The 27940-nt window shown below is 50.5% G+C and overlaps 1 protein-coding gene across 1 annotated transcript; it reads left to right on the forward strand.

Moving 5' to 3' along the window:
- Window positions 1–6103: 6103 nt before the first annotated feature.
- On the forward strand, window positions 6104–26499 carry IPO13 (importin 13). The gene is made up of 20 exons (XM_079777397.1): window positions 6104–6969; window positions 8711–9447; window positions 14946–15086; window positions 15186–15327; window positions 15434–15600; window positions 15810–15930; window positions 16017–16164; window positions 16574–16755; window positions 16838–16864; window positions 17035–17169; window positions 17344–17487; window positions 18849–18929; window positions 19725–19862; window positions 20055–20151; window positions 23010–23062; window positions 25309–25375; window positions 25463–25521; window positions 25655–25744; window positions 26024–26205; window positions 26299–26499. The coding sequence occupies exons 1-20, from the start codon at window positions 6886–6888 to the stop codon at window positions 26393–26395; spliced, it is 2892 nt and encodes a 963-aa protein (XP_079633523.1). The 5' UTR covers window positions 6104–6885; the 3' UTR covers window positions 26396–26499.
- Window positions 26500–27940: the final 1441 nt, after the last annotated feature.

Here is a 27940-nt window from a genome sequence, read left to right on the forward strand (position 1 = left end):
CCTCCAGTGTTCCCCTGTGTGTGAATGGCACCAACTTCCATCCACGGACACAAACCAGACACTTGGGCAGCATCCTAGACTCCTTGAGCTGCGTCACTTCCCATTAGTCCTCAGATCTTTAGATCTCACAAGACCATCCTCTATTATGTTGAGGCCTTTATGATTTGGGGAATGGTTTATTGCTCATCCTCCCATCTGGTCTCTGTTTCCCATCTCAACCCTGTAGCCAGAGAAGTCACTATTCTCTTTCCATTAATTGAGCACTAACTGTAATGCATTGGGCTAATTATGGGAATTCAGAGGTCAGCCAGGAACATGTTCTGCCATTAAGGAGACCATAGTTGGAGGTAGAGGTGGAGGTGGAGGAAGGGTGTTAAGCTTGGCAAATAAAAATACAGGACATCCCGTTAAACTTGAACTTCAGATAAAAAATAAACACTTTTTAAAATAAGTGTGCCTCATGCAATAGACTATATTCAAATTTAACTGGGTGTCCTGTATTTTTTCTGGTAACCCTAGGTGAGGGTAAACAAGTAAATAAAAAAATGCAACTAACCATCAAAAGTCCCCCAATGGAAGTATGACTAGGGTATAGTTATGTATGTCAGGGTGGGCAAGGATTCTACACACAAAGGGTGAAGAATCAATTCTACCTGAATGAAAGAGGAAGAAGAACCACAGAAGTCTTCATGGAGTAGAGTAGGTGGCACTTGAACCAAGCCTTGAAAAATTAAATATTTGCACAAGGTGGATGAGGGACATTGGGCCTTTACTGGTTATCCTTTATCGCCTCATTGTCTCTCAGCTATAAATTCACCCTTTTCACTGACCCATACCCTCTCTACCAAGGTCTGGATCTCAGCCTTGGGCAGGGGTATGGATGAGGGCCTTCCTGGGCTCTCTTGTCTCAGACCCAGGATTCTTCCGCTCCTAAATTCTTTAGAGTTCTTTTCACTCCTTACCAGCCAATCCCTCTTTGCTTCAATGCCCTGTTACAGTTCAAAATTCTTATATTAAACTGTCCCTGTGTGCTTACTGGGTGGTTTCTCCTGATTGGCTCCAACCTGACACAGAGCCTTCTCAGTAGAGGCAGTAGCGTGAACAAAGGCAGGGAAATGTGGCACAGCCTGGTGCGTCCCAGGATAGCCAGCAGTTTCATATAGAATTGGAGTAGGGCCCTCATCAAGACAAAAGGCTGAGAGATTATGAAGGTCCTTGAATGCTATAAGAAGCTTGGACTTTGTCCTGAGAGGAGTCACTGGAGGCTTTTAAGTGGGATTGGCTAGAGATGTGCTTCAGATGGATCATTGGCTGCTGTGTCTAATATGAACTAGAAGGGGCAAGGCAGTGGACACCAGTTACAGCTGCCACAATGAGAACTGTTCAGGAAACAAATGCTGGTCTTGATCTAGAGCAGAAGCAGTGTGGAAGGACAGAAGAGAGGTGAGACTCAATAAACAGGACTTGGTGATGGACTGGTTGTGAGGGCTTAAAGAAAGGGACAGTTTCCAAGGCTCTCGCTTGGGTGACTGGCAAGGAACTTAGGGGATGTCGTATTTTTAGCATGTGATGGGAGTAAGGTGGGAGGGGGAGTCATGAGTTCAACTTGTGGTGCCGAGGACACCTTCAGAGGGCAAGGAACCTGGTGGCAACTGGATATGAGGGTTGGGAACTCAGAAAAGTCTGGGCAAGAAGGGACCTGGGCATCACAGCTCAAAGCCAAAGGAGTGGTGAGATATTGATGAAGAAGAGGAGAAGCAGAGGACAAAGCCTGGAGAACCAACATTTAAAGAACAGGGAGAGGAAGAGAGCAAGCCTGTGAAGGAGACCAAAAAGAGCATCGGAGTAGAACAGGGGGAAGGAGCGGTCAACAGGGCCAAATGCAGCAGAAAAATCAAGTCACACAAGGACTGAAACTGCCCATTGGGTTTTCTTGCAACGTGGTGGCCTAGGGACTCAGGCTAACCTTCTTGCTGAAAACAACTAAAAATGTTAGAAAAAACATATACCATATTTTCTGGTGTATAAGACGACTGGGCGTATAGAAGATTTTCCTGGGTTAAAAAGTCATCTTATATGCCGGAAAATACGGTATTTTAAAAAGTTTAATGCAGCCCTGGCTGGTTTGGTTCAGTGGATAGAGCAGGGGTCCTCAAACTTTTTAAACAGGGGGCCAGTTCACTGTCCCTCAGACCGTTGGAGGGCCGGACTATAGTTTAAAAACAACTGTGAACAAATTCCTATGCACACTGCACATATCTTATTTTGAAGTAAAAAAACAAAACGGCAAAAACACCCGCATGTGGCCCGCGGGCCGTAGTTTTAGGACGCCTGGGATAGAGCATCGGTCTGGAGACTGAAGGGTCCTGGGTTCGATTCCAGTCAAGGGCACATGCCTGGGTTGCAGGCTCAATCCCCAGTAGGGGGCGTGCAGGAGGCAGCCAATCAATGATTCTCTCTCATCATTGATGTTTCTCTCTCCCTTCCTCTCTGAAATCAATAAAATTATATTTACAAAAAAGTTTAGTGCATCTGTGAACTGGCAAACACAAGAAATATTCAGGCTAAGAATAATAATCTATACTAATAAAAGGGTAATATGCTAATTAGATTGGGAGACCTTCTGGACGTACTTTCCGGACAAAGCCATGGTGGCGGGGCCGAGGCAGAGGTGGTTAGGGGCGATCAGGCCAGGAAGGAGGACAGATGGGGGTGATCAGGCCGGCGGGGGGGGGGGGGGCAGTTGGGGGTGAGCAGGCTGGCAAGGGGGGGCAGTTGGGGGTGAGAAGGCTGGTGGGGGGGGTAGTTGGGGGCGAGCAGACTGGCAGGCAGAGTGGTTAGGAGTGGTCAAGCAGGCAGGCAGGTGAGCGGTTAGGAGCCAGCAGTCCTGGGTTGCAAGAGGAATGTCGGACTGCCGGCAGTCGGACATCTCCAAGGGGTCCCAGATTGGAGAGGGTGCAGGCTGGGCTGAGGGACATCTATGCCCCCCATGCACAAATTTTGTGCACCGGGCCACTAGTAATAATAATAATAATAAGTGAACGTAGGAAGCTTAGCTTAGTAGTTGGCTTTCACCTTGAGGGCATGTTTTTTTTTCCTTAGATAAAAATATTTAATCTACCTTTCCTGTACGTTATTGATGTGCTAGTTAATAATATGCAATATGACAATACAGTGAGGGCGTGTTTCTTTAAAAATATATATATTTTATTGATTTTTTACAGAGAGGAAGGGAGAAGGATAGAGAGTTGGAAACATCAATGAGAGAGAAACATCGATCAGCTGCCTCCTGCACACCTCCCACTGGGGATGTGCCCACAACCAAGGTACATACCCTTGACCAGAATCAAACCTGGGACCCTTCAGACACAGGCCAACGCTCTATCCACTGAGCCAAACCAGTTAGGGCGAGGGCATGTTTCTTACCTGGTGTATCTGAGCATTGTATTATGAGGGCTCCTGAGCTTATGGAGTCTACCCAAAACTTCTCCATAAGGCCAGACCCCAAAGGCTACACCCACACTTAAGGATGAACTAGAAATAAATCGGCCACTCCTCTACCCAACCTCTCTCCCTCAAACCAAGGGACTACAGAGAAAATTGCCTTTATTTCACCTTGGTGCTAAGTGGAAGTGGGTAAACCTTCTCTGAGAATGCTTAACTACCAGTATAAGCACTCATTATTTGGTTTTGCAGACCAAATTCACACTATTTTGGAAGGCTGAAAAACTTCAAACTGAGAAGTTAATTTGTTGTAGATACAGCTTTAGAATGCTCTCTCCTGAATCTGAGGGCCCATCCCAGGTTTGTCACGGGTTCTGGCTCCTGTATATCCTACTCTTGTCCCTCAGAAGAACCCGTGTCATTCTCCACTTGGCTCTAAGTTATCCTGGATTGCTATCCACATCTTAGATGTCCCCTTAAAGTATCCCCAACATCCCCAGGCCTATTTTCAATTGTCCTAGGTGGTGTTTGTGAAACATTTCAGGAGCCATTGTTGATGAGATTGGCATTTTTCTCTCCAGGGGAGCCCCCAGGGGTGAGGAGAGCCCTGGATTGGAAGCAGGATGAAAACTAACATTCACCAAGTTGGGTCCAGCCCTATTCATATATCATCTCAGCTTTTCCTTCACTGGAGGAATTACTGTTCTCATTTTTATTTTTATTTGAGAGAGAGAGAGAGAGAGATTTGTTGTTCCACTTATTTATGCATTCATTAGTTGATTCTTGACCAAGGATTGAACTCATAACCTTGGTGTATTGGGATGACACTCTATTAAGCTACTCAGTCAGGCTTGTTCTCAATCTTTTAAAGTGAGTTTCAGAAGAAGTCAAGGTCTTATAGCTAGAAAGAGGCAAAGACGGGTTTTGAACATAGGCCCAAGTCTTTTAACCCTCTTCCTCGGCCCCCTCCTTGCACAGTGAAATCTCCAATCCCCATCAGAGCCACGGCATTTCACAGCTCTAGGCACAGACCTGTTATCAGTTACTTTATTTTGGCCTTCCTGTTTTCTCCTTCCAAATCTCCCCTACTTCTACTCTTTCCTCCTTCGATTTATCCTACATACTACAGGTAGACTTTCCTAAAATGCAAATCCAGTCAACGCCCAGTTGAAATCGCATGATGGTTTCATATTGCATTTAGGATAAAGTCTAAACTCATTCAAGCGTCTACTGCTCCCAACTTGTCTTTCCAACCTCACCTGTTACTCAGCCCTCCCTCTTCCTCACCCCACCTATATCCCCTTAAACTGAACACAAATTACTAGCTGTACTTTAAACGTTTTCTTGATAAAGATTTGTTGAGTGGATTCCACCTGGTCTTTGCTTACCAGCTAATTGAGCACCTCCTCCCCCATTCAAGTTTCTCCTCCTCAGGGAAGCCTTCTTCTGCCCTCCCAGGCCTCGGTGGCTATTGCCAATGCTCTTTTCCTCCATTGAACACAGGTATAGAGGTCCGCCCCACTCCCCTCCTCCCGGGTAGCTGGCAAGAGTTAATGAAAGGATAAGTGATGCCCTGACTGGTGTGGCTCAGTTGGTTGGGTGTCCTGAAGTGCACCAAGAGGTTGCTGGTTTGATTCCCGGCCAGGGCACATGCCAGGGTTGCTGGCTCTATCCCCGATAGGGGGCGTGCAGGAGGCCGCCTATCCATGTTTCACTCTCACATCGATGTTTCTTCTCTTTCCCTCTCTCCTCCTCTCTCTCTCTCTCTCTCTAAAATCAATTTAAAAAAATTTTTTTCCAAGGAAAAACGGCAAGTGGTAAAGAGAAGGGACTGCTGGGGTCTGCCCCTGAGCATATCTATTGGTGATCTCTGATACCCTGAGTGTCCAGGGGCAAGATAAGCTCATCTTTCCCCAACCTGTTTCCTCATCTGAAAGTGATACATAAAATTCCCCGCCTTGTAGTTGTTGAGAACTGATGCGTAAGTTATGCAAAGTACTGTTCGTAGCACTTAGGTGTGAGCTAGTCTTATTCTAATTACACATAAATAGAAGTTGCTTCCAAGAACCTTATGAAATGCTCCGAGCACTGTCCATGGTATGTGGTTTCCTGGTTGCTCACTGGGTGGTTCCGAGAGCCGTCCTTTTTTATTCCTGAGGCGCACCGAGCCTCCTTTCTTCTCCTAGTACTGACGCCTCCTTCCCACACGGCCCGGTTCCTGGGCCTCAGGGTGCACCCGAAGCGGAGCACCAGAGTGACCGATCCTCCACACCGCTCCTCGCCTCGCCCCCAACACACACACCTTTTCCTCCGACCTGGGCTCCCACCTCCAGCCCCTTGAGTCACACACTCCTAAGGAGCTGCTCCGCAGCTTCCCCTCCAGTTTGACTGGGAGTGCCTGCCGGCCCTAGTAAGCCTGAGGCTCCCGGGGCCCCGCGGGGCCCCAGCCCACGTGCTCCCAGCCTCCGCCGCGAGGCGCCGTCCTCCCGCTAGGATCAATAGAGACTACATTTCCCAGGGTGCGTAGCGACGGGACCTTGGCTCGGCGGGGGCCTCGAGCGACGCGCCGCTCCGTCGCCTGATCCGGGGCGCGAGGGCTGGCACGAGGACAGGCCCAAAGACCCGGAATGAGTTTCCGCGCAGTTCCGCTGGGCCGTGCCGGGCTGTGCCGGGCCGGCCGGGTCAGGGTAGGCGCGGGGGAGGGTCGGCGCCCGAGTCGGCGGTGCCGGGAACAGGCGCTCGGGGCAGCCCGCGCCTCGCTGAGGTCCCCGCCCCGTCCCGGCCGAGCCGGCTAGCCTGTCAGTCACTGGGGCGGAGGCAGCGGCGGTAGCGGGGCCGGAGCCGGGCGGTGAGCAGAGTGAGGGCCAGGCCCAGCGGAGGGGATCTGCCACAGCCCCTCAACATTACGGACTCTTCGCCCCAGAGTGTCGATGCTGCACCCCCGCGCTTCGTTGGAACGCCTTCCGTAACCCGCCAAGGGCTCTTTCCCTCGTGACCTCCCACCCCAGTGACCTCCTCATAGGACCCAGGAGCGCACTCCGACGAGGGTGTTGTGGGTACAGGCCATCGACCCAGTGACCTCTCACGGGCTGGGGCTCGGTTTTCCCCACGGGCCTCCCTCCCCATGACTTCCTTCTCACAGATTCTGGAAACAGAGCCGTGACCTACCACTGGGACCCCCGCCTGAGAACTCCTCACTGAGGGCTCCTCCTCGGAACCCCCCTCAGTGGCTCTCCTCCTAAGACCACCCCTTTTGGTTTCTGGCAAACCCTCCACCCCCAATCGAGGTGGGGAGGCCTCGGCAGCCATGCCCACCCTGGGTCCCCTGTCCCCACACCACTCCCTGGGCACTCAAGCCGGGGTCTAGCAAGGGGGCCAGCAGCCAAGGGGCTGGGGCAGGAGACAGGTCAGGGTCCACCTCCCTGCTGGGGAGGAGCAAAGATGGACCGGCGGGAGGAGCAGACGGGGGCTGCAGGGGCTGGAGCAGCACCAGCCTTGGACTTCACTGTGGAGAACGTGGAGAAGGTATGAGGGCCCTGGGGTGGGCACTCCAGTGACAGAGCAGAAGTTCTGGGCACTGACACTAATGCCAGGGCCCAGACCTGGGCTGGGTGCCCGCTGGGATGGTGCCCCCAGGACACCTGGCATTTGCTGTCTCTGGGCCCGCAGGACAGCAGTGTTACAGTGTCGTAAGGGGCTCTGTTTGGCTTTCCTCAGACATGGGTCCTCTGTGGATAGATCCTCGGGGGTCTTGGGAGGGCCCCTCCAGGGTGTTGATGGCTTAGCCCTACAGCCAGATTGGCTGTTGTCCAGCTCCGTGGGAACTGTGAGAACCCAGGAACCCAGGAGACCTACAGCTCAGTCCCCAGGAACCACACTGATGCTGAGCCATCCTGGACCCTTTTTGCTGAGCCAGGGGCTCAGAAAATAATCTGAGACTAAAACAACCTGGGTTATGTTTTCAGACTTTCTTGGAGAAGGGCCCTCCTTTATTGGATGAAGGCAGGCAGGAGGATGGCTGGCCCTCTTTGTTTTGTGCTGGGTCCCAGGGGCCTGGTTCTGCTGGCGGCCTCGGGGTTCTTTTCTACTCACTGGCCCATAAAGCTTCCTGCCATCGCCCTCCCAGACTGCCCCACTGCCCAGTCCATCTTTTTGGAAAACTGCTTCTCGCCCACAGAGGCCTGGAATGCAGAACCACATCCTCCACACCCCCAGGATTAATGGGGAGGTAGGGCTACCTTGATGGGAAATGAGGAATAGTTGCAGATAACTCATTTGTTATTCTTGACCCCTGTTTGCCATACCAATTGGTGAGGATGCCTCCCTTCTGCTTCTGTTCTCTGCATCCTTGAGCAGCCAAACAGCAACCGTGGCTATAACGGGCTGTCAGAGGGACAGATAGAGCTGAGCCTACTTGGATGGAGACTGCTTAGGTGGTCAGAGTCCTGGTCTCACTCTTCCACCCCATGGGGCTGGGCAGTGTTGGCATGGTGCTGCACTGTTCCGTGTGCTGCCAGGGAGATAAACCTCTTGTTTTCTTGCTGTGTGAAGTCCCAATGGAATTGGGACCCTGGGGATTCAGCTAGTTGGGAATTTCAGGGTAGGCATTTGCCAGGGCAGCAGGCTAAGACTTCTCCAGACCAGTTCTTTGGATCCTCCATGCACTCTAGAGGGGTTTTCTCATCCCCCTCTCCAGGATGTTTCTGCACAAGGGCTGCCTGGCAAAGTCTTAGTCCTTCTCAGATTTCACACTGGCTTTGGTGCCAGCATCTGGAGTGACCTAGGGAAGATCCTGGGGGAGCTAAATGGAGCTTTTGGAGTTGATTGGAACAGCTGTGCCTGGGAGGGTCAGGGCCCCTCAGGCTGTTTCATGTTCTTCTCAGGCTTAGCTTCATCCCTGTGGAGCCATTCCTTCCACCTGGGCCTTGCCCTTTACCTCGCATGCCTCCCCTTTGATGAGCTCAGCCTCCTCTTTGTGTGTGTGTGTGTGTGTGTGTGCTGTCCTGTGGAGGTTCACTCTTTGAATCCATAATGTTTTGCTATAAGGAGAAGAGGATATAGTAGAGCATGAAGGAAGTTCAGGTTCTCAAAATATCGGCTGGACCCTGGGCCCAGGAAACTGCAGAGCCCTGAGCTCTCCCTTTCTGCTCAGCTCCCTCAGTCAGAAAGAGAGAGCAGTATTGTGGGACCAAATCACACCCTCTTTTCTGGGCTCTGGCAGGATCCAGAGTGGCCAGCACCTGCTCAATCCTGTGCTGTCCTGCAGGCGCTGCACCAGCTCTACTACGACCCCAACATTGAGAACAAGAACCTGGCTCAGAAGTGGCTGATGCAGGCCCAGGTCTCCCCACAGGCCTGGCACTTCAGCTGGCAGTTACTACAGCCTGACAAGGTGCCTGAGATCCAGTACTTTGGGGCCAGTGCCCTGCACATCAAGATCTCTCGCTACTGGAGTGACATCCCCACTGACCAGTATGAAAGTCTAAAGGCGCAGCTCTTCACTCAGATCACTCGCTTTGCCAGTGGTTCCAAGATTGTGCTGACTCGGCTGTGTGTGGCGCTGGCCTCGTTAGCTCTCAGCATGATGCCCGACGCTTGGCCATGTGCTGTGGCAGATATGGTACGACTCTTCCAGGCTGAGGACTCACTGGTGGATGGCCAGGGTCGCTGCCTGGCTCTGCTGGAGCTGCTGACAGTGCTGCCTGAGGAATTTCAGACCAGTCGCCTGCCCCAGTATCGCAAAGGCCTGGTGCGGGCCAGCCTGGCAGTGGAGTGTGGGGCTGTCTTCCCATTGCTGGAGCAGCTGCTACAGCAGCCCAGCTCACCCAGCTGTGTGCGTCAGAAGGTACTCAAGTGCTTTTCCAGCTGGGTGCAGCTGGAGGTGCCGTTGCAGGACTGTGAGGCTCTCATTCAGGCTGCCTTCGCTGCTCTGCAGGACTCGGAGCTCTTCGACAGCAGTGTGGAGGCCATTGTCAATGCCATCTCACAGCCTGATGCCCAGAGGTGAGCTGGTCCCCACCTTCCCAGAGTGGGGCAGTCTGCTTGGCCATCCACGCATCCATCCATCCATCTGTTCAGTAAACACTAATTGAGTGCCTACTGCATGCATGGTCCTATGCTGGAGATGCAGCAAGGAACCAATCAAGACAGGGTCCCTGTCCCATGGTTCAAAGAGGGAGACAGACATTAGACAGCTAACCATCCAATGAATTATTCAGTTAAAATAGTTGACTCTTCTCTTTCTCTCAGCCAAGTTCTGGCTGTTCTGCCCCTGACCGTATTGCAAATCTATTTTTTCCATTTCCACTGCCACCACTCTAGTTCAAGCTGTCATTACCTCTCCCCAGATTATTGTAGAGCTTTCCCACCAGTCCCCTGGTTTTTGCTCTTGTACCCTTCCTTCATTGTCCACCCAGCAGCCAGAGTGATCTTTTGAAAATGAGTCTGTAATATTTCCTTTCTGCTCAGAATGCTTCAGTGGCTTCTCGCTGCTCATAGGGTAAAGTTCAGGATCCTTAATTTGATTCACAGAGATGCTGCACAATATGACATCTCTAGCCTCACCTCATGGCCGATCTCCTTGCCTTCTTCACTCTCAGTCTTTTCAATTCCTTGAATGTCCCATGTTCCTTCCAGGCTCTGAACCATCACATGTACTTGACATATCACTTCTGTCTCAGCTTAAACTTCACGTCCTTCATGATTTTTAAGACTAAGTTTGGTGTCTTCTGTTATTTTATCTCAGAGCTCCAGTGTTTTTCCTTCTTAGTCCATAACACGGTTTCATTATAAATTCATGTATGTCTCCCCATTAGTCTCTCAGCTCTGTGAGGAAGGCACTCTATCATTTTATTTTGTCATATTGTGCCTGCAGCACTTGGTAGCATTCAATATCTTTTGAACGGATGAAAAGTAGGAGTTGCCGAAGTGACAAGGGGTGGAAGAGGTTGGGGGAGTAGGGAATGTTGCAAACTTCAGAAACAACAGCAGGTGCAAAGACCTGTGTTGGACAGCACCATGCACATTCAAGGACTCAGAAGAAAATGAGAGTAGTAAGGTGTTCAGCAAACGTTTGCTGAGCACCTGTTTGTGTGTTGGGCCCTGTAGTGATGACTAGGAGCATAAAGATAAGTGAGTTGATTTTTGCAAGTCAGGAGCTCATAACCTAGTAGATACATGAATGGGCAAGTATAGTCAACGTGATGAATACTCTAATGGAGAGAGCAGAGGGGCTGTAAGAGCCAAGTCTGTGTGGGTTGTGAAAGGCTGCCCAGAAAAGGTGACAACTGAGCTATTCTTTGAAGGCTGTGTAAGAGTTAGTCAGATGGAGGTGATGGATATGGCGAGGACATTTCAGACAGATGAAGGGTATGATTAGACAGCAGGGGTTAAGGGCCAGTTATAGGAGATCTGGGCCCAGATCATGTAGGATCTTGTCAGTTTAAGATTTCAGTTTTCATCCTGAGGATGATGTAAAGATATGAAAGGATTTTAAGCAGAGAAAATGGCATGATGAGATTTTTGGAATAAGGTGAATTGGCCCGGGGAAACTGGAAGCCTGACATTAACCTTTCAGAGATGGGACTTTGGGAACCCTTGGCAGAATTGGAGGGGAAAATAATGCTGAAAGAGACAGCATAGGGGAGTGGTTAATGGCACTAGCCTTGGCATTTCATCACATCTGAGCTGGAATCCCAGATGGTCCATGTACTAGATCTGAGACCTTGGGTAAACCTCAGTTTCTTCATTAGTAAAATGTATGTGATCATACTGACCTCACGGGTTTTTAATGATTTAACTAGAATAATGTACACGGGGCCTGTCCCTGGTAGTCTGTAAAGAATATTTTGTTATGAGGATTAAATAAGAGAAGGTCTGTGAAAGGTCTAGCATGGTTCCTGTGTACTCCAGAAACGGCATTTGTTAGTATTTAGTATCATTGTTGCATTGGCGGTTACTATGATGCCTTTCCCCTGGTTTCCCACGTTTTTTCAGCTTAAGGTGGTTAGCAAGTCTCAGGTCAAGGCCTTCCTTGGCAGCCAGAGCTCAAGTGCTGGCTGGGCTCAGACAGCTGGGTAAGGGGAATTGGCCAGGGCCAGTGCATGGGTGATGTGGGATGTCCTTGGATACACCCAGGTTTACCCGCCCAGCCAGTCTCTAGGGCTTTGGCAGGTAATTGATGCCTCTTCTTCTATGAACCAATGAGCAAGCAAGAAGCCAGTGAGGAAGCACACAGCCTCCTAAGTGCCTATTGGCTGCAGTTCCCTTTGTTGCTTAGCAACTCTTCCCCTTTTCAGCTCTGCTCCTGGATCTGTAATTGCAGGTCTGGGCTGAGCTCAGTGTGAGTGGCAGCTAAGGAGTCCCAGCAGCCCTGCCCCAGCAGTTCAAGCTAACCAGCTGCAATCAGCCCACTTGAACCCAGTCTCAGCCATGGCCCATGGCACTAAAGACATCCTCTCTTATCTCCCACCCCAAACTTTAGGGGCTTTGAGTCTGTTTTCCTGCCTACTCACAAGTCTCAGGCACAGGTGCCCAGGGGTAAGAAATCTATGCAAGAGTTTCCCCAGTGGGTGGTGGGCTGCACCCAGCTCGGAGTTCGAGTTTGGACCTTGCTGTGTTGTAGTCTAGTTTCCTAGCTTTGGCTTGAGAAAGTCGCCTTCAGTGGTTTTGACTTCTGGGTCATCCAGCCACTGCCTTACCCAGGTTTCATGACATCAGCCCTCCCCTTGACTAAGCTTGCACTTGCCACCTTTCTCCCTTTCCTCCACAACTGCTGCTGCCTACCTGACTCTTCTTTGAAATGCTCTCCCCCCCCACCCCCGCCGCCCCGCAATATGTTTTTAATTCTGGAAAAGCTTTTCATTGGTGACTGAAGGAGGAGAGAAGGTGAATTAGGCTCTTGGAAGCCCCCATCAGTTAGGACTGGAGAGATGGTCTGAGGTCAGTCTAGATCCTTTGGGGAAATTCAGGTTGGAGCCTGAAAGAGATGCAGACCTACAGCAGTATAAGGGCCTTTCTCAGCCTGGAACCTATCTCTAACTTGCTATATGACCTTGAGTAATACTCTGAGTCCTTCTGGGCTATATTGTCCTTGATTTATCTTATTATAAAGCTCAGATAAGAGAAGTTAAGAAAATTCATTGGGGACCTATTATATACATGAATTTGGCAGGTGTGAGGCAGCTTTGGAATGCAGTGGGAGTGCTAAGGGGGCAGGGCACTACCTCCTGCCCCCATCCCAGCAGCTGGGAACTCAGGGATCTTGGCCTTGGCTCTGCCCCTGCTCTTTGTGCCAGATCTGGCCTGAAGGTGCCCATTGTCTGGTGGTACAGCCTGTGTCAGGGTCATGAGACTGAAGCTATCCCAGCTGTCTCTAGGCAGCGCCCTCTGGGGCTGTCTCTGGTCTGAGATATCCTGGTATGGACGTCTTATCTCACCCAAACGGGGGTGTGGAGAAGGCCAACATATTGGACTGGTTGCCTCTGTCCACATTTTACCCCTAAGGTTATTAGGTTATTTACCTAACAATCTGCTTGGGGCAAGTCCATGTTGAACTCCTGGGCACTCAGTCCCCCCCCCCCCCCTCCATAGATTGGTATGGTGACGTCATGATTGACAGCAGAGGAGTACCAAGCATCTGATTCGCCGATGAGAGTGTCACTTCCTCTGTTTAATCTGGTCTCCACAGAGCAGGCTACTGGGGAGGAGACCAGTGGGAGGGAGCTGGCCTTCTCTCAGTCGCTTTTGTGTACTGTGCTTCCTCTGCCGCTCCTTTAGGGGTCATTGTGCTTCTGGGCTCTGACCTGGGCCGTCTTCTCTCATTCAACACTTTCTTCCTGAGCAGCTCTCATCTACTCCTGTAACCACTTACCAGCTCTTCTCTGATGACTCCAACATCTATGTCTCTTGCTCTAACCTCTCTGTTGAGTTTCATGTGGGTTTTTTTTCAAATACTGAATCTTTTTTATTTTATTACATTCATATCCATATCCTTTATTTTTTTCTCTTTCTAAATTTATTTTTTTTAATTTCTTTATTGCTTAAGGTATTATATATGTGTCCTCATCCCTCCATTAACCACCCCCACCCTTCCCCCCCACTCATGCCCTCACCCCCCTGGTGTCCGTGTCCATTGGTTAGGCTTATATGCATGCATACAAGTCCTTTGGTTGATCTCTCCCCCTTACCCCCACCCTCCCCTACCTTCCCTCTGAGGTTTGACAGTCTGATCAATGCTTCTCTGTCTCTGGATCTGTCCCTGGGTTTCATGTTTTTATATCCAACTCTCTGGACACTTTTACCTGCATATCTCATCAGGTACCTCTGATTCAACATGCCTCACACTGAACTTACCGCCCTCAGCCTCCCATTAAATTTGGTACTGTCCCTCTCCATCCACCCCTCCAGGATTATAGTCCTACTATCTACCTGGTTGTTTAGTCAGTAACCTGAGGGTTTTCCCTGACTCTTTCCCATCTTCATATCCAGTTAATCATCAAGTCCTGTTCATTTTGCCTTAGCTCTCTCTGAGTTCATCATCTGCTTTCCCTTCTTACTGCTACCAGATTACATAGGAGTTAGGGTTTGGTAGAGGGTGAAGTGGAAGGTGGGGATTGATGCTCTTAGGAGCTGTTGCTACCTTTCAAAGTCTTTAACATGTTTCCTGTTAACTCTTCTATCTCCCATCCTGTTCAGCCTCCCCGAACAGTATCTGTATTCGTTTCCTAGACCTACTGTCCTAAAGTACCACACACTGGGTAAACAACAGAAATTTACTGTCTCACACTTGTAGAGGCTAGAGGTCTGAAATCAAGGTATCAGATCCCTTTGAAACCTACAGTAGATTCCTTCCTTGCCTCCTCCTAGCTTCTGGTAGTTTGCTGGCAACCTTTGGTGTTCCTTGGCATGAGCTGTATAACTCCAGTCTCTGCCTTTGCTATCACATGTCATTCTCCCTGTAGGTCTCAGTCTTCACATGGATGTCTTTTATAAGGACACCAGTCATATTAGGAGCCCCCCTACTCTGTGACCTTATCTGCAATGACCCTATTTCCAAATAAGATTACATTCTGAGGTACTAGAGGGTAAGACTTCAACATATTTTGCGGGGATAGGGGGTGTCGGGGGGAGACACAATTCAACCTGTAACAGTCTGCCCTCCAGCCCCTCCAAATTTATGTCCAACCCACATACAAAATACATTCATCTCATCCAATCTCCCCCAAAGTCTTAATGCATTCCAGTATTAATTCTAATAGGAAGATACAATTCAAACCATAATACTGACCTTATACTTCCTTTCCAGAGTTTTCCAGGAGGTCTCTGACCTAAGCTTCTTCCCAGCATGGGCAGCTGCCATGTAGGCCCTGATCTCTCTTTTGCTTTGGATTTGATGTGAGGAGGGGGACTTTAACGGAAAACTGGGCAAATGTACCTTTCTTTCAAATCTGGTGAGGGATGGGCAGACAGCTCTGATGGGTCTCCTCCCCTCATGCCTCCAGGTATGTGAACACACTCCTGAAACTCATCCCACTGGTGCTGGGACTGCAGGAGCAACTGCGACAGGCCGTGCAGAATGGGGACATGGAGACCTCCCATGGCATCTGTCGCATTGCTGTGGCCCTTGGCGAGAACCACTCTCGGTGAGGAGTGGAGCAGCTGGGGGTGGGAGAGCAGGGCACTGTAAGGAGGGGAGGTTATGGAGCCTTCTTGAGTGACCTCCTATATCTCCTTCCTCCCAGGGCCTTGCTTGACCAAGTGGAGCACTGGCAGAGCTTCCTGGCCCTTGTCAACATGATCATGTTCTGCACGGGTATCCCTGGCCACTATCCTGTCAATGAGACCACCAGCTCCCTGACACTCACCTTCTGGTACACACTGCAGGTGTGTCCATGTGACCTCCAGTAGGAGGGGGCCATGATGGGAGAAGGTGGCTAATGGGCTTCTGTGGCTGCTGGTGAGGTGGCTAATACTCTTCCCTGGCTCTCAGGATGACATTCTGTCCTTTGAGGCAGAGAAGCAGGCTGTGTACCAGCAAGTGTACAGGCCAGTCTACTTCCAGCTGGTGGATGTGCTTCTGCACAAGGCCCAGTTCCCTTCTGATGAGGAATATGGATTCTGGTCCTCAGATGAGAAGGAGCAGTTCCGAATTTACAGGTGATGGTAGCAGGTCAATCCTAGCTCTAAATGGAGTCCTGAAATAATGAAGGCAATGAGGGGAGGGGCCCAAGGACAGGCTTCCTGAATCCTGGAGCTCCTTTCTCTATTTTCTATGTACTTTTACCTGGTTGTGAGGTTACCAGGGTGGGTTCCTGGGCTTGGGGGCCAGATCCAGGCTGTGTACAAGGTCTTCATCTGCTTCTCAGGGTGGACATCTCAGACACGCTCATGTATGTTTATGAAATGCTGGGGGCCGAGCTGCTCAGCAACCTCTATGACAAGCTGGGCCGTTTGCTCACCAGCTCAGAGGAGCCCTACTCCTGGCAGGTACCCCTCAAGCCTGATTCCCTCAGCCCTCCTAGATCTGTCACACCCTGCTCTTCAGCCAAGCCAGTGGCACCCTCTTTCCCCAGCACACAGAAGCCCTGCTCTATGGCTTCCAATCCATCGCAGAGACCATTGATGTCAACTATTCTGATGTGGTGCCTGGGCTCATTGGCCTCATCCCACGGATCAGCATCAGCAACGTGCAGCTGGCGGATACCGTCATGTTCACCATTGGTGAGACCTGGTACACACCCATGAGCACATTCTAGAGCCATAGGCACCCATCCCCAGCTACAGCCAGCCTGCTGGGTCCCATCCAAAATGAGAGACACACATGCCCACACACATAGTGCGTGTCGCAGCCAACTAACTGTCCTGGCACATCTAAGGGCCCTTCCTAGTGAGTGTACTGAGCTGCAATTCAGTGAGGCTGGTCCACTGCAATTCAGTGAGGCTAGTCCTGCTTCTCCGCTTTAAGGATCATGTTTGATCATGTGCATGCATATTTGCCCGTTCAGTCCTCTGAATGAACAGTGCTCTGTACTGGGGCTGCAACTTGACCCTGCCCGGCAGCTCTGCCTGCCTCGCAGGGACATGGTCTGCCTCAACTATCCTCTCCTCTCTCTCTCCCTTCTTCTTCCAGGAGCTCTGTCTGAATGGCTGGCTGACCACCCCGTCATGATCAACAGCGTTCTTCCCCTTGTACTGCACGCCCTAGGCAATCCTGAGCTCTCTGTCTCTTCTGTGTCCACCCTCAAAAAGATCTGCCGAGAATGCAAGTATGACCTGCCACCCTATGCTGCCAACATCGTGGCAGTCTCCCAGGTATGCAGGGGCCCTGGGTGGAGCTGGGCCTCAGGCACACTCTGCACTGCTCTGATACCATATTTCTTCTTTTTATCCCTAGGATGTGCTAATGAAACAGATCCACAAGGTGAGCTCAAAAGTTTCTAGGGGGCTCCCTGGGGATATTGTAGGAACCCACAGATATCCTATCTTCTGCCTTGTTCTTGACTCTCTATTCTTGGAAGCTTCCCAGTTGGTTCATTCTTCCCACCTACAACCAGAGTGTCCAGGACTGACCCTCCATGTTCTCTCCCACAGACAAGTCAGTGCATGTGGCTGATGCAGGCATTGGGCTTCCTGCTGTCAGCCCTGCAGGTGGAGGAGATCCTTAAGAACCTGCACTCGCTCATCTCGCCCTATATCCAGCAGCTGGAGAAGCTGGCAGAGGAGATAGTGAGTGAGAGCTGGGGTGTGTGCGGCCAGGGAGGAGCAGGGGTGGGATTCTGGGGCTTCCCTTTGTGTGGACTGTGCTGCTGAGGGATAGGGTTGGAGCTGGCGGTCAGGGCTGGGGCCAGGGAGCCAAACTGGGACTGGAAGATCCAGAACTTGTTTGTCTTCTCCCCATAGCCTAATCCCTCCAACAAGCTGGCCATTGTCCACATCTTGGGGCTTCTCTCCAACCTCTTCACCACGCTGGATGTCAGTCATCATGAGGATGATCATGAAGGCTCTGAGCTCCGGAAGCTGCCAGTACCACAGGGACCCAACCCCGTGGGTGATGTTGTCATTGCCATTGCCCCCATCTCCCAACCCTGTGGGAATGTCATTGTCACCTCCAGTTCTATGGGTAATATTGTCATTGTTCCCTGTGGCATGATGCATTTGATCCTATGAATGATCTTATCATTGCCCCCCACTCTCTGGGGAGTGGTGTCATTATCTCACCCTGTGGGTGGTGTCTTTGTCCCCAGCCCAACTAGGATGATGTCATTGTGGTTCCCCATACCATAAGGGACACTGACATTATCTTTCAACCCCTACGTGATGTAATTATGGGCCCTTCTTTAACCCCTAATTCCGGGGCCTTTCTACTTCAGCATTCATTGTTTCTTGTGGGCACCAAGGATGCTTACGGTACATGCTCTGCATGTAATGGTTTTTACCTTCAAGTTGCTCCCAATCTAGAGGAAATACATGTAAACAGATTGTCACAAAGCAGTGTGATAAGTGCTGTGGTAAGCTCGGGCAGGGACAGGGTGTTGGGTGACCACTTATAAGCTATTTGATCTGGGGAAGTCTCAGCTTCCCACTCAAAACTGTGAACATCAGAATATTGGCTTGCTCATCTCATAGAACTGTTGGGTAGCAGATATGGTCTTGAGTGAAAGTACTTTGCATACTGTGAAGTTTTATACAAATGTGAGGGACTGCTTTGGTCATTGTTCCCAGCACCCCCTTTAGTGTTTCTCCTGAAGAGTAGGAAGCCACAGTGTCCTGGCCCCTCTGCTCAACTCCCTACCCTAGTTTCAGTTACCCTTTGGCTCCAGACTAAATCTCTGCCAGAGAGCCCCTTCTATGGTAGTCGTCTTCCTGTCTTCCCTCACCTCCCAGGACCTCATTCTGCTCTCTGCTCCTGCATAAGCTGCCCGTGTTATGCATCCCTTGGGCTGTCTACTCTAAGCCTATCTGGGGCCAGCCTGTAGGCTTTGGCACTAAGAGTTTTACTGAGCAGAAATAGAGAGGACGTTGCAAAGTTTTAGTCATCTTTTTTTTTTTCCTCTTTCCTCTTTTTTTTTTTTGTTGTTGTCCCACCACCATTTGTCCCCCGTATACCTTCCTCACCTCCACCCACCCGATACCCCTCACAATTTAGTAATCTTATGAAGCACTCATAATACCCCTGCTTTGCAATTTGAGGCTTCTTCTAAGAGGATCCCTAGAACTCAAAGATCCTCTTTCATTCATAGGGCATTGAGCAAACACTCCTTCTGCCAGGGTCCCATGCATTGAGTCTTCAGTACACATTCTGGGGTGATAGGTTTGAATTTGAACTCCTGGCCTACTTCCTACTACCGGGTCCTTCTCCAGTGGGTGACAGTGCTTGTGGGGGCATCTTCTTCCTGTGTCTCCAGGTGGTAGTGGTGCTGCAGCAGGTCTTCCAGCTTATCCAGAAGGTGCTGAGCAAATGGCTGAATGATGCCCAGGTGGTGGAGGTGAGTCCCAACCCTTGCTCTCTGCCCCATGGTGACTTTTCTCAGAGGTGGAGCAGGAGGAAGGTATTGCTGCCCCACTTAAGCTTGCGATGGTCTTGAGGAAATAAAGGAGGCAAATCCTTTTCCATAGATATAAGGAACCTTTTGGGAAAGCATTCAGAACTTCCCAGTATCACAAGAAATGCTCAACCAAAGGACTCTGATGTGGTTGAGTGACAGTCAGGGATCTACTTTCGCATCAGAGACCTGCCTTTGGTCCCTTTTTAATTTAGGATTTTGTTGCTGTTGCTGCTCCCTGAGAGGAAATAGTGGAGATGTAAGTAGGAAGAGTTACAAAGTTCCATCTGTGCCCCTCTGAAAAGGGCCTTTTTGCCTCCTGCCTTTCAGGGTCAGGGTGAGACTTCTTTACCTTCCTTGGTTCGCAGAGCCAGGCAAGGCTTATAGGTAAGGGCCCCTTCGCAGGCCTCCTCTGTGCCAGGCCTCCATTCTGTTCCAGCCTATTGTGACTTGCTGACCAGGGCCCCTTTTCTTTTTCTTTTTTCTTTTTCAATTGAAATATATTTGGCATATAAAAATGTGTAAATTTAAGGTCTACAACATGTTAATTTGATACATTTCTATATTATAACATGATAAAATTGCCATTATAGCCATAATTAGCTCCTCTTTCACGTCACATAATCAGCATTTCTTTTTAGTGGTTAGAATAATTAAGATCTAGTGTTTTAGCAAATTTGATGATTATAATACAATATATTTTTTTCTCTTTCATGGGCCCCTTTGCTTCCTCCCAAGGCGGTGTGCGCTATTTTCGAGAAGTCTGTTAAGACGCTATTGGATGACTTTGCCCCCATGGTGCCACAGCTGTGTGAGATGCTGGGTCGGATGTACAGCACCATCCCCCAGGCCTCTGCTCTTGACCTCACTCGACAGGTGGGCCTTCTGATTGGGACAACAGTCTTCTGGATTTCATCCTAATTAGAGATCTCTCTGACCAGGATGGGGTAGGTGGGTGGAGTGGGTTGCTGGTTGCCCTGCCAGAGGTCCTCACCTGCGTTCCAGGGATGCTGGCCTATCCTGGTGATGCAGGGCCTCAGCTGACCAGCATTCTCTGCTTTGTTGTAGCTGGTCCACATCTTTGCCCACGAGCCTGCCCACTTTCCCCCAATCGAGGCCCTCTTCCTGCTCGTCACTTCCGTCACACTCACTCTCTTCCAGCAAGGTAGGTCCTGACCAGGGTCTCTGCTGCCGCCGCCACTGCCACTGCCTCTGCTTCCCTGACTGGGGAGCCAAAGCTGCCCACTATGTTCTCCTCTGTCCCCTGAGTTGCACATGGGACTTGATGGGAAACTTAGGGGATCGAGCACAGCATAATTGTCAACCTTACAAATAGTTGACACCTTAGATTGAAGTGGATAAGAGAGTGAATGATATCTTCTACTGGCCTGCTGGGCTAAGGGCCAGTCTGGATGATGGGAAAGATGGGGCCAGAAGCTCTGAGGGGCTTGGGTACCAGGCTGGCTCCTTTTCTTTGGGATATAATGAAAAGTAGAAAGAGCATGGGCTTTGAAATCAGGCACACCTAGATTCTAAGCTCATCACCACCAACTAGTTGTGTGACCTTGGGCAAGTCACTTACCTTTGTAGAGCCTTTGTTTCCATATCTGTGAAATGGAGATTTCTTATATTTGATAGGATTGTTATGGGCATTAAGTAGCATCTTTTGGGTCCTTCGCTAGGGGTTTTTTCACACGAATTTTATTCCCTTCCAGGCCAAAAGCCTATGGCTGTGGTCCCACCCTCTGTCCCCATTCACTGACCCTTAGCCTGAGAGAATTGGCAAAAGGGAGCTCCAGGCTTCCCCTGCTGGAAATGAAACTCACTGCTCTCCACCAGCCTCATGAATCTTGCCTAGACTCGTGGTTGCAGGATTGAGGCTCACCAAGGGTCTCAGCTGGAGCCAGAGTGCTCTCTGCTTGTGTCCTCGGTGTCTGGTTACAGGACACTGGCCTCTGCTCCGGTGGGCTCTGGGTAGGTCCAAAGTGGGGAGAAAGCTGAGCCAGAAGGCCAGATATGGGTATCCTCAACTCTACTCCTTTCACTCCTCCTGTCTAGTTGGAGACAAGTCTTGGTGGTCCTGCCTCCTGATTATCCCACAGTCTGTCCCCTGCTCCCCACCCTCCATGTCCAAAGTCTCGGTATAGGGTCTCCGGATTACCTCAACAATTTTCTGACTGGTTTTCCTGGCATCTGCCCTTCTCTCCAATCCATTCTGCACCCTGCAGCTGTAATGTTCTTTATAAAACACAAACCTGAGCATTTTCCCTCCCTGGCTTAAAACCCTTTCATTGCTCCCCATTGCCCTCATCCCATTCCTACCCACATGGTGTAGTGCCTGCATACCTCTCGACATCCTCTCCTGCCAGTGTCCCCATGACTCCAGCCGTCCAGCCACACTGAATCTTCCCTTATCATGTCCCATTTGATCCCTGTGCCTTGCTCCCTTTCGGGCCCTTTACTGGGTGAGCTCTCGTTCCTTCACACCTTACCCATGCATCATTCCTCAGAAGCTTCTCTGAATCTAACTTCCTGCTGAAACTGCATCATGTATACACTGTTGATACAGCGCCAATTACACTCAATAATCAGCCTTCACATCTGTCCCTCTCCCTCTCCCTAGACTAAGCCCCTGAAGGACAAGACTAGGTCTCTTCTCTCTGTATCCCCAGTGTTCAGAATGAGGCCAGCATGGAGCAGGTACCAGACACTGTTTAAAAAAGGAGGCTGAGGGCTCCCTGCCCTCAGAATCTTTCTCCTTCACTGTCTGGCCCACCGCCAGCAGGGCGACAGTTGAATGTCACACCTATTGTGTGCAGTGTGACCCATGCATGGTGCACATCAGGCCTCACCTTCCAGGACTTGAGTAACTCAGGGTTCAGATGTGAAGAAGGCGGGCTTTATCGATGGCCTGGAGAAAGAAACAAGGAAGAGATTATTATCTGCTTTAAAGTGGGGAAACCAGGTGTTTGTGGCTTGCGCAAGATCACACAGCTCCTTAGTGGTGTCTCAGGCAGGTGATCCTGCAGTGCCTGCAATTGAGAGTGGAGTGGCCCGGGTAGGAGCTCCAGGCGCAGGCCTTGTCCTTGCCACAGATATCAGAACTGGAGGCAGAACAGTGTCCAGCATCCTACTTGTTGGGCTTGTTGGTTGTCTCGCTGGACAGGATGGTCCCCTCACCTGTATGCTGTCCCAGTTTTGCCCTCCCTTCCTCGGGCTCTGCCCTGCACTGCACCACGAGGCAACACATTAACTGGTTTCCCTCTTTCTTCATGTGGGCTGGTGGTGGGAGCTGGTCCTCAGCCCGGAGCCTGGCTCTCTGCTGAGTCCTTGTCCATGTGGAGGGGCTTTGCTGGGTGGGACTTTCATTTTTGGCCTCAAGAGGCAGTTTCCTTCCCTAGGCCCTGCCAGTGGGTTGCCTGGCCATCCCCACTGCACATTGGGCACTGCCCTCCCCAAGAAGGAGTCCTCTGGTTTAAGTGGACCCAGTAGGTTCCCTTCCTTGGCCAGACCAACAGCACTAAGGCCATCGAAGTGAGGGGCACCTGCTCAGGTTCTGTTCCCTGGCCATTTCAGGGCCTTCAGCCAGGCCTCCAAAGGAGGTACCAAGCACCAACCAGCTCTGCCCTCCTGTTCGATGGCTAGTGATGGGGAAGCAGCTTAGGGCCGCCCCAAACTGCTGAGGCCGAAGCAAGAAATTCGGGGTGTTTCTTCAGCTATGTGGAGTCCAGCATGGCTCGAGCACCACGGGACAACTTGGGGGACTGACCTAGGAGGAGCGGGGAGTAGGTGGAAGGCCCCTTGGGAGGGAACTGGGGCAGGCCCGTCCTTCACTTTGCCGTCTCTTTCTGTTGGGCTTCTCCCAGTTCATGGTTTTTGTATGTTTTGTTTCTTTATCTTGCTTCCTGCTGCTCATGTGCCCCCACGCTGTCTCCCTGCAGGCTCTCAGTCCCACATAACTATATGAGGTTGAGTTGCTGTTTGTATAATTTTTTCTTAAGTTCCATCTTTATTATATTTTAGGGCCCAGGAATCATCCTGATATTGTTGATTCATTTATGCAACTCCTGGCACAGGTGTGTTTTAGTTTTATTCATTCACGTTCTGTTCTCTCTCTTTCTCTTTCTCTTATGTTGAAATTCAATTTAAGCCTATTTTTAGCTTTCTGTTGACAAATTTTTTTTCTGTTCAGTTGAATAGAGTTTCTTCATCTGTTTCCGTGGAAGTTGACAACCCAACATCCTCCTTTAGTGCCCCTTTGCCTCAGCTAGCTCAGTCTTCTACAAAGACCAGGGAGAGGCTGATCCCAAAGGGAGGCAGTGGGCTGGCCTGGTGGGGGTTGGGAAGGGAGGGGGTGGTAACTGTGCCCAGCAGCTCCTGGGCGGCTGGGGTGTCCAAGAAGTTCAGGGGTAGAACTGAAGTTCAAGGGCCTGGGGTTCATTGTCCCCGTGCTCCTGCCGGGAACTGCCTGCCTCAGTGCCTCCAGCCTGCTCTTGAGAGGTAGGCTCCGAAGGGAGGGGCTGAGATGAATGTGCTTCCGTGGAGCCCGGAGCCCAGAGCCGGGCTGCTGGACAGGTTGTGCTGCTGCTGGGAGGCGGGGTGCTGGCTCCACTGTGAGACTGTGTTAGGTTGTATGTGTGTTTAAGTGTGTCAGAACTTACTCTGTATGTTTTGAGTTTGGTTTGGTAAGAACAGAAATCATGTAACTGCTGTAAGTAGTATGTGTATTATGTTGGATTTGTAGTTGATATGTGGATATGCGTGTTGGTGTGTATTTTATGTTGATGTGTGTTAGGCATTGATGGATTTTGAATGTTGATATGTGTTGGAGGCATGTGCATGTTGGGCTGTGGGAATGTGTGTTATGGAGGATAGGTATATATATTGCGGTATTGGTAGGTCTATATTAGGGTATGTGTGTTTTGGAAAAGATACGTGTTGGGCTGTGGGAATGTGAGGTTAGTATATAGGAGTTCTGTGTTAGGGGGCTCCTGTAGGTTTGGGGGGAGTCCTGTGGGTAAAGGTAAATAATGTGGGGGGGTTATTAATCATTCCACAAATATTTATTGTGTAATACATGCTTGATACTCTGCTAGGTTCTGGGGATATAATGGTGCGCAAAAGCGGGCATGATTCTTACTCTCTTATAACTTATAGTTTGTTTGCGGGGGGCAGGGTAAAAGGCGTGGGGAATAGGGAGTGTTCTGGGCCTGGATGGATAGATGTGTGGGTATCTGTGAGGGTGTATCTTTGTGGGTGAGGGTATTTGAGTATGTATTTGTGGATGAATGTGTTGAGAGAGTACAGGTGCTGGCAGATTGGTAGATTGAGGGTGTGGGTGTGGAGCTGGTTTGGGGATGTGGCGGTTTGAGTGTGTGAATATGTAGTGAGGGTGCATTGCAAATGTGTGTGTGTGGGGAGAGAGAGAGAGAGAGAGAGAGAGAGAGAGAGAGAGAGAGAGAGAAAAAGGAAGTGTGTTTGAGGGTAAGTAGGGTGTCTCCATGAGGGTGCGTGTGAGTGAACATGGCAGACTGGAAGGTATGTGAGGGGCTGGAGAGTTAGGGGTCTGTGTGTTATGCCTTGGGAGGCTGCTGGGGAACAGCAGCATTTGATGACTGCTGGAGCTGTGCAGAGCATCTCCTGTGACCTGAAGATGTGCCAGTCATGTCCTGGTACCACTTGGGGTGGGCTCCCTGCCCCCTGTACCCCATCCATTCCCCCACATGAACACGGCTCCTGGGCTGGGTATGGCCGTGAAGGCCCTGCACACAGGGTATCTTGGGTGAAAGGTAGGCCATGGCTCCAAGGCACCTGCCCTATTTTCCCTCTTTCTGATCTAAAGGGTGTCTGCGGAGTGACAGGACATGGGAGGAGGCTGTTGGACTGTGTTCCATGGCCAGTTGCCATCTCTTCTTCCTGCTGCTCTGTTAATAAGTAGGGGGGGGACCTAAACTGGCTCTATGAATCAAGAGAGATCACTGCTGGTACTTGAGCCTGCAGGAATCTGTCCCTGATGTTGGGTGGGAGGGGAAGGTGTTTGCTCAGGGAGTAACTTGGGACCCAAGCTATCTGCCTTATGACCCCTAATCTCTCTCATACACTGTGCATTCATGTACACATACATGTACACAGCATTCCTTGGCTGCTTCTCTCCTGGCCTCTGGAACTCTGGGATGGTCTGTGTCCCCAGAGATGGCTGGGTGGTTGGTTTTGACAGCCTCTACCTGTGGTGCGTGAAGTTGGGCCCTGGGGTGGCAGGTGAGTGGGGGGGATGGTCTTTGCAGCTGGCTGGGGCTGGGCTTACCAGCTCCACCTCCTGCAGGCTCTGAAGCGGAAGCCAGATTTGTTCCTGTGTGAACGGTTGGATGTCAAAGCTGTGTTCCAGTGTGGTAAGTGGGGCAGTTGGACAAGTGGGCCTGGGGCCCCCTTGGGAGGATCCTTAGGCTCTATCTGATCTGCTTCTGCCTCTCCCACAGCTGTGCTGGCCCTCAAGTTCCCTGAGGCACCTACTGTCAAGGCCTCCTGTGGCTTCTTTGTGAGTCCCATGCTGCCCCTGACCCCACCACCACCACCCCTAGGACTCCAGAGTGTAGGGGTGTGGTATATGGGTCTTATCTCCAGGATGAGGGGGTAGGAGCTGGGCTGACAGGCCTCTTTATCCTCTGCAGACAGAGCTACTGCCTCGATGTGGGGAAGTAGAACCCGTGGGAAAGGTAGTACAGGAGGATGGCCGTATGCTGCTCATAGCAGTGCTGGAGGTGAGGTGGAGCCGGGGGGCGCTTGATGTGGGTACGGTGGCCCTTCCTTCTGTGGCAGCTGCCCTTTTGGGAATCTTGAGCCTTTGGTTCCCTAAACTCTCTGACTCTGTTTTTTCCTCATTTAAATGTCTGAAAGTTCTGAGTTGGCTCTCAAAAAGCAGCACTCACTTGTCATATGCAGTTTGGCAGGGGAACTGTCTGAGGGGGGTGGGGCATGGCTCAACACCCTTGCTGCAGAAGGGACAAGGCCCTGGTGTACTGAGAACCTGTCTTCCTCAGGCCATTGGGGGCCAGGCCTCCCGCAGCCTCATGGACTGTTTTGCCGACATCCTATTTGCTTTGAACAAACACTGCTTCAGCCTCCTGAGCATGTGGATCAAGGAAGCACTGCAGCCACCTGGCTTTCCCTCTGCCCGCCTCAGCCCCGAACAGAAGGACACCTTCAGCCAGCAGATCCTTCGGTGAGCAGAGCTGGTGGGGCCTGGGCTCAGGTCTGGAAGAGAAGATGAAGTAGTGGTGGATGGTGCTAACCTGGTCTCCCTTCTCTCCTTCAGCGAGCGAGTGAACAAGAGGCGGGTAAAGGAGATGGTGAAGGAGTTCACACTGTTGTGCAGGGGACTACATGGCACAGATTACACAGCCGACTACTGAGGGGCATTTCCGTCCCACCCACTCCTCACTCCTCCCTATCCCCAAAGAGTAAACCTGGACCCTCACTGCACTATTGTCTCTGCTTCCTTTCTACTGCCACCACCACCTAACTGCATGACCCAGAAGGCCTGGGATAAGGATGGGAGGATTCCTGGATCCGGGCCTTGATAGGGAGTGTAGAGCCAACGTCTAGCTCCTAGGGTGGAAGAGATACTGCCGGAGCCGCTCAGAATGTTGCCATTGCTCTTGGGGTGGGATGGGGATTGCAGTAGTATCAGCACCCGCTCCCCTTTAAATTAGTTCCATGTTCATTAATGCAGACATTTATTTAATCAACAATGTTGAGTACTGAGTCCCTAGTTCTGCCTTGTTCTGTCTAAACAAAGGCTGATCTAGTCCATACTTACCATGCTAAGCTGGGAGAATGGGACCATGAAGGCTGCATGGAGGAAGTTTTATTTTATTTTTAAATGTTTTTACTGATTTTTAGAGAGAGGAAAGGAAAGGGAGAGATAGAAGCATCAATAAGAGAGAAACATCATCAATCATTGATCAGCTGCGTCCTGCATGTCTCCTGGAGATCAAGCCCTCAACCTAGGCATGTGCCCTGACCAGGAATTGAGTTGTAATCTCTTGTTTCATAGGTCAATGCTCAACCACTGAGCCATACCAGCTGGGCTATTTCTTTAAAAAAAGTTTTTTTTATTGATTTCAGAAAGGAAGGGAGAGGGAGAGATATACAGAAACATAAGTGATCAGAGAGAATCATTGATCAGCTGCCTCCTGCATGCCCCGCACTGGGGATTGAGCCTGCAACCCAGGCATGTGCCCTGAGTGTGACCTCCTAGTTCATAGATTGATGCTCAACCACTCATCCATTTATATCAGGTTTATTTCTGATATAAATGGGAGGCTTCTGAGGTAGAGGACTTAGGACTTAGGCTGGGTCCAGTTGGGAGGGAAGAATTGGAGAGTGGCTTTGAGTTTCAGGATGGGTTTCTGGTGTGGGGTTGTGAAGGCACCCAAACTTGTACGTGGTTGGTGAGAGGTATAGAAAGTGGAACTGAGTATGTATGGGAGGAGGCATTGCAGACCCCAGAGGAAGAGGAAGGCAGGACCTAATGTTGTCTATATACTCCTAAGTCCCCAATGTGATGGTCAGGGCTTGGTCAGGACCAGGGACAGCTCCTGTCCCTTGCTCTCCCTTTGCAGGGTCCCTTTCCTTTCTGTCTCCTCAGTCACAGTTACATCTGGGCTGCCTTTCAGGCACCCCAGCCTTCTCCTCAGAAAGATCTGAGAATAGGCCTGGCTGGGTTCTCCCCATCCTGTCGTGAACCTGAGTCTCCTTAGAGCTGAAAGAACTGATTACTTTTATATTCTTTCCCCTGTTCTTTTCCCAACTTTTGAACAAATTCTGTGTCCATTCTTCATCCTCAATCAATCTCTTCCCATGCCAGCCTTTCATGTGCCATCCCCTGGGGCCACTGTCCCCCTGCCCCTGCTGGAGTCTCACCTTACTCTTGATTTCTCAGTTCTCTTCTCCTA

Source organism: Cnephaeus nilssonii (assembly GCF_951640355.1).
Source record: "Cnephaeus nilssonii genome assembly, chromosome: 7".
NCBI lineage: Eukaryota > Metazoa > Chordata > Mammalia > Chiroptera > Vespertilionidae > Cnephaeus > Cnephaeus nilssonii.

Excerpts from the sequence above, each read along its gene's own strand:
- IPO13 (XM_079777397.1), top strand. The coding sequence starts at position 6,886 with ATGGACCGGCGGGAGGAGCAGACGGGGGCTGCAGGGGCTGGAGCAGCA. Across the intron at positions 16,756-16,837 it reads ACATCGTGGCAGTCTCCCAG|GATGTGCTAATGAAACAGAT; the intron begins GTATGCAGGGGC and ends TTTTATCCCTAG. Across the intron at positions 17,488-18,848 it reads TACCACAGGGACCCAACCCC|GTGGTAGTGGTGCTGCAGCA; the intron begins GTGGGTGATGTT and ends CTGTGTCTCCAG.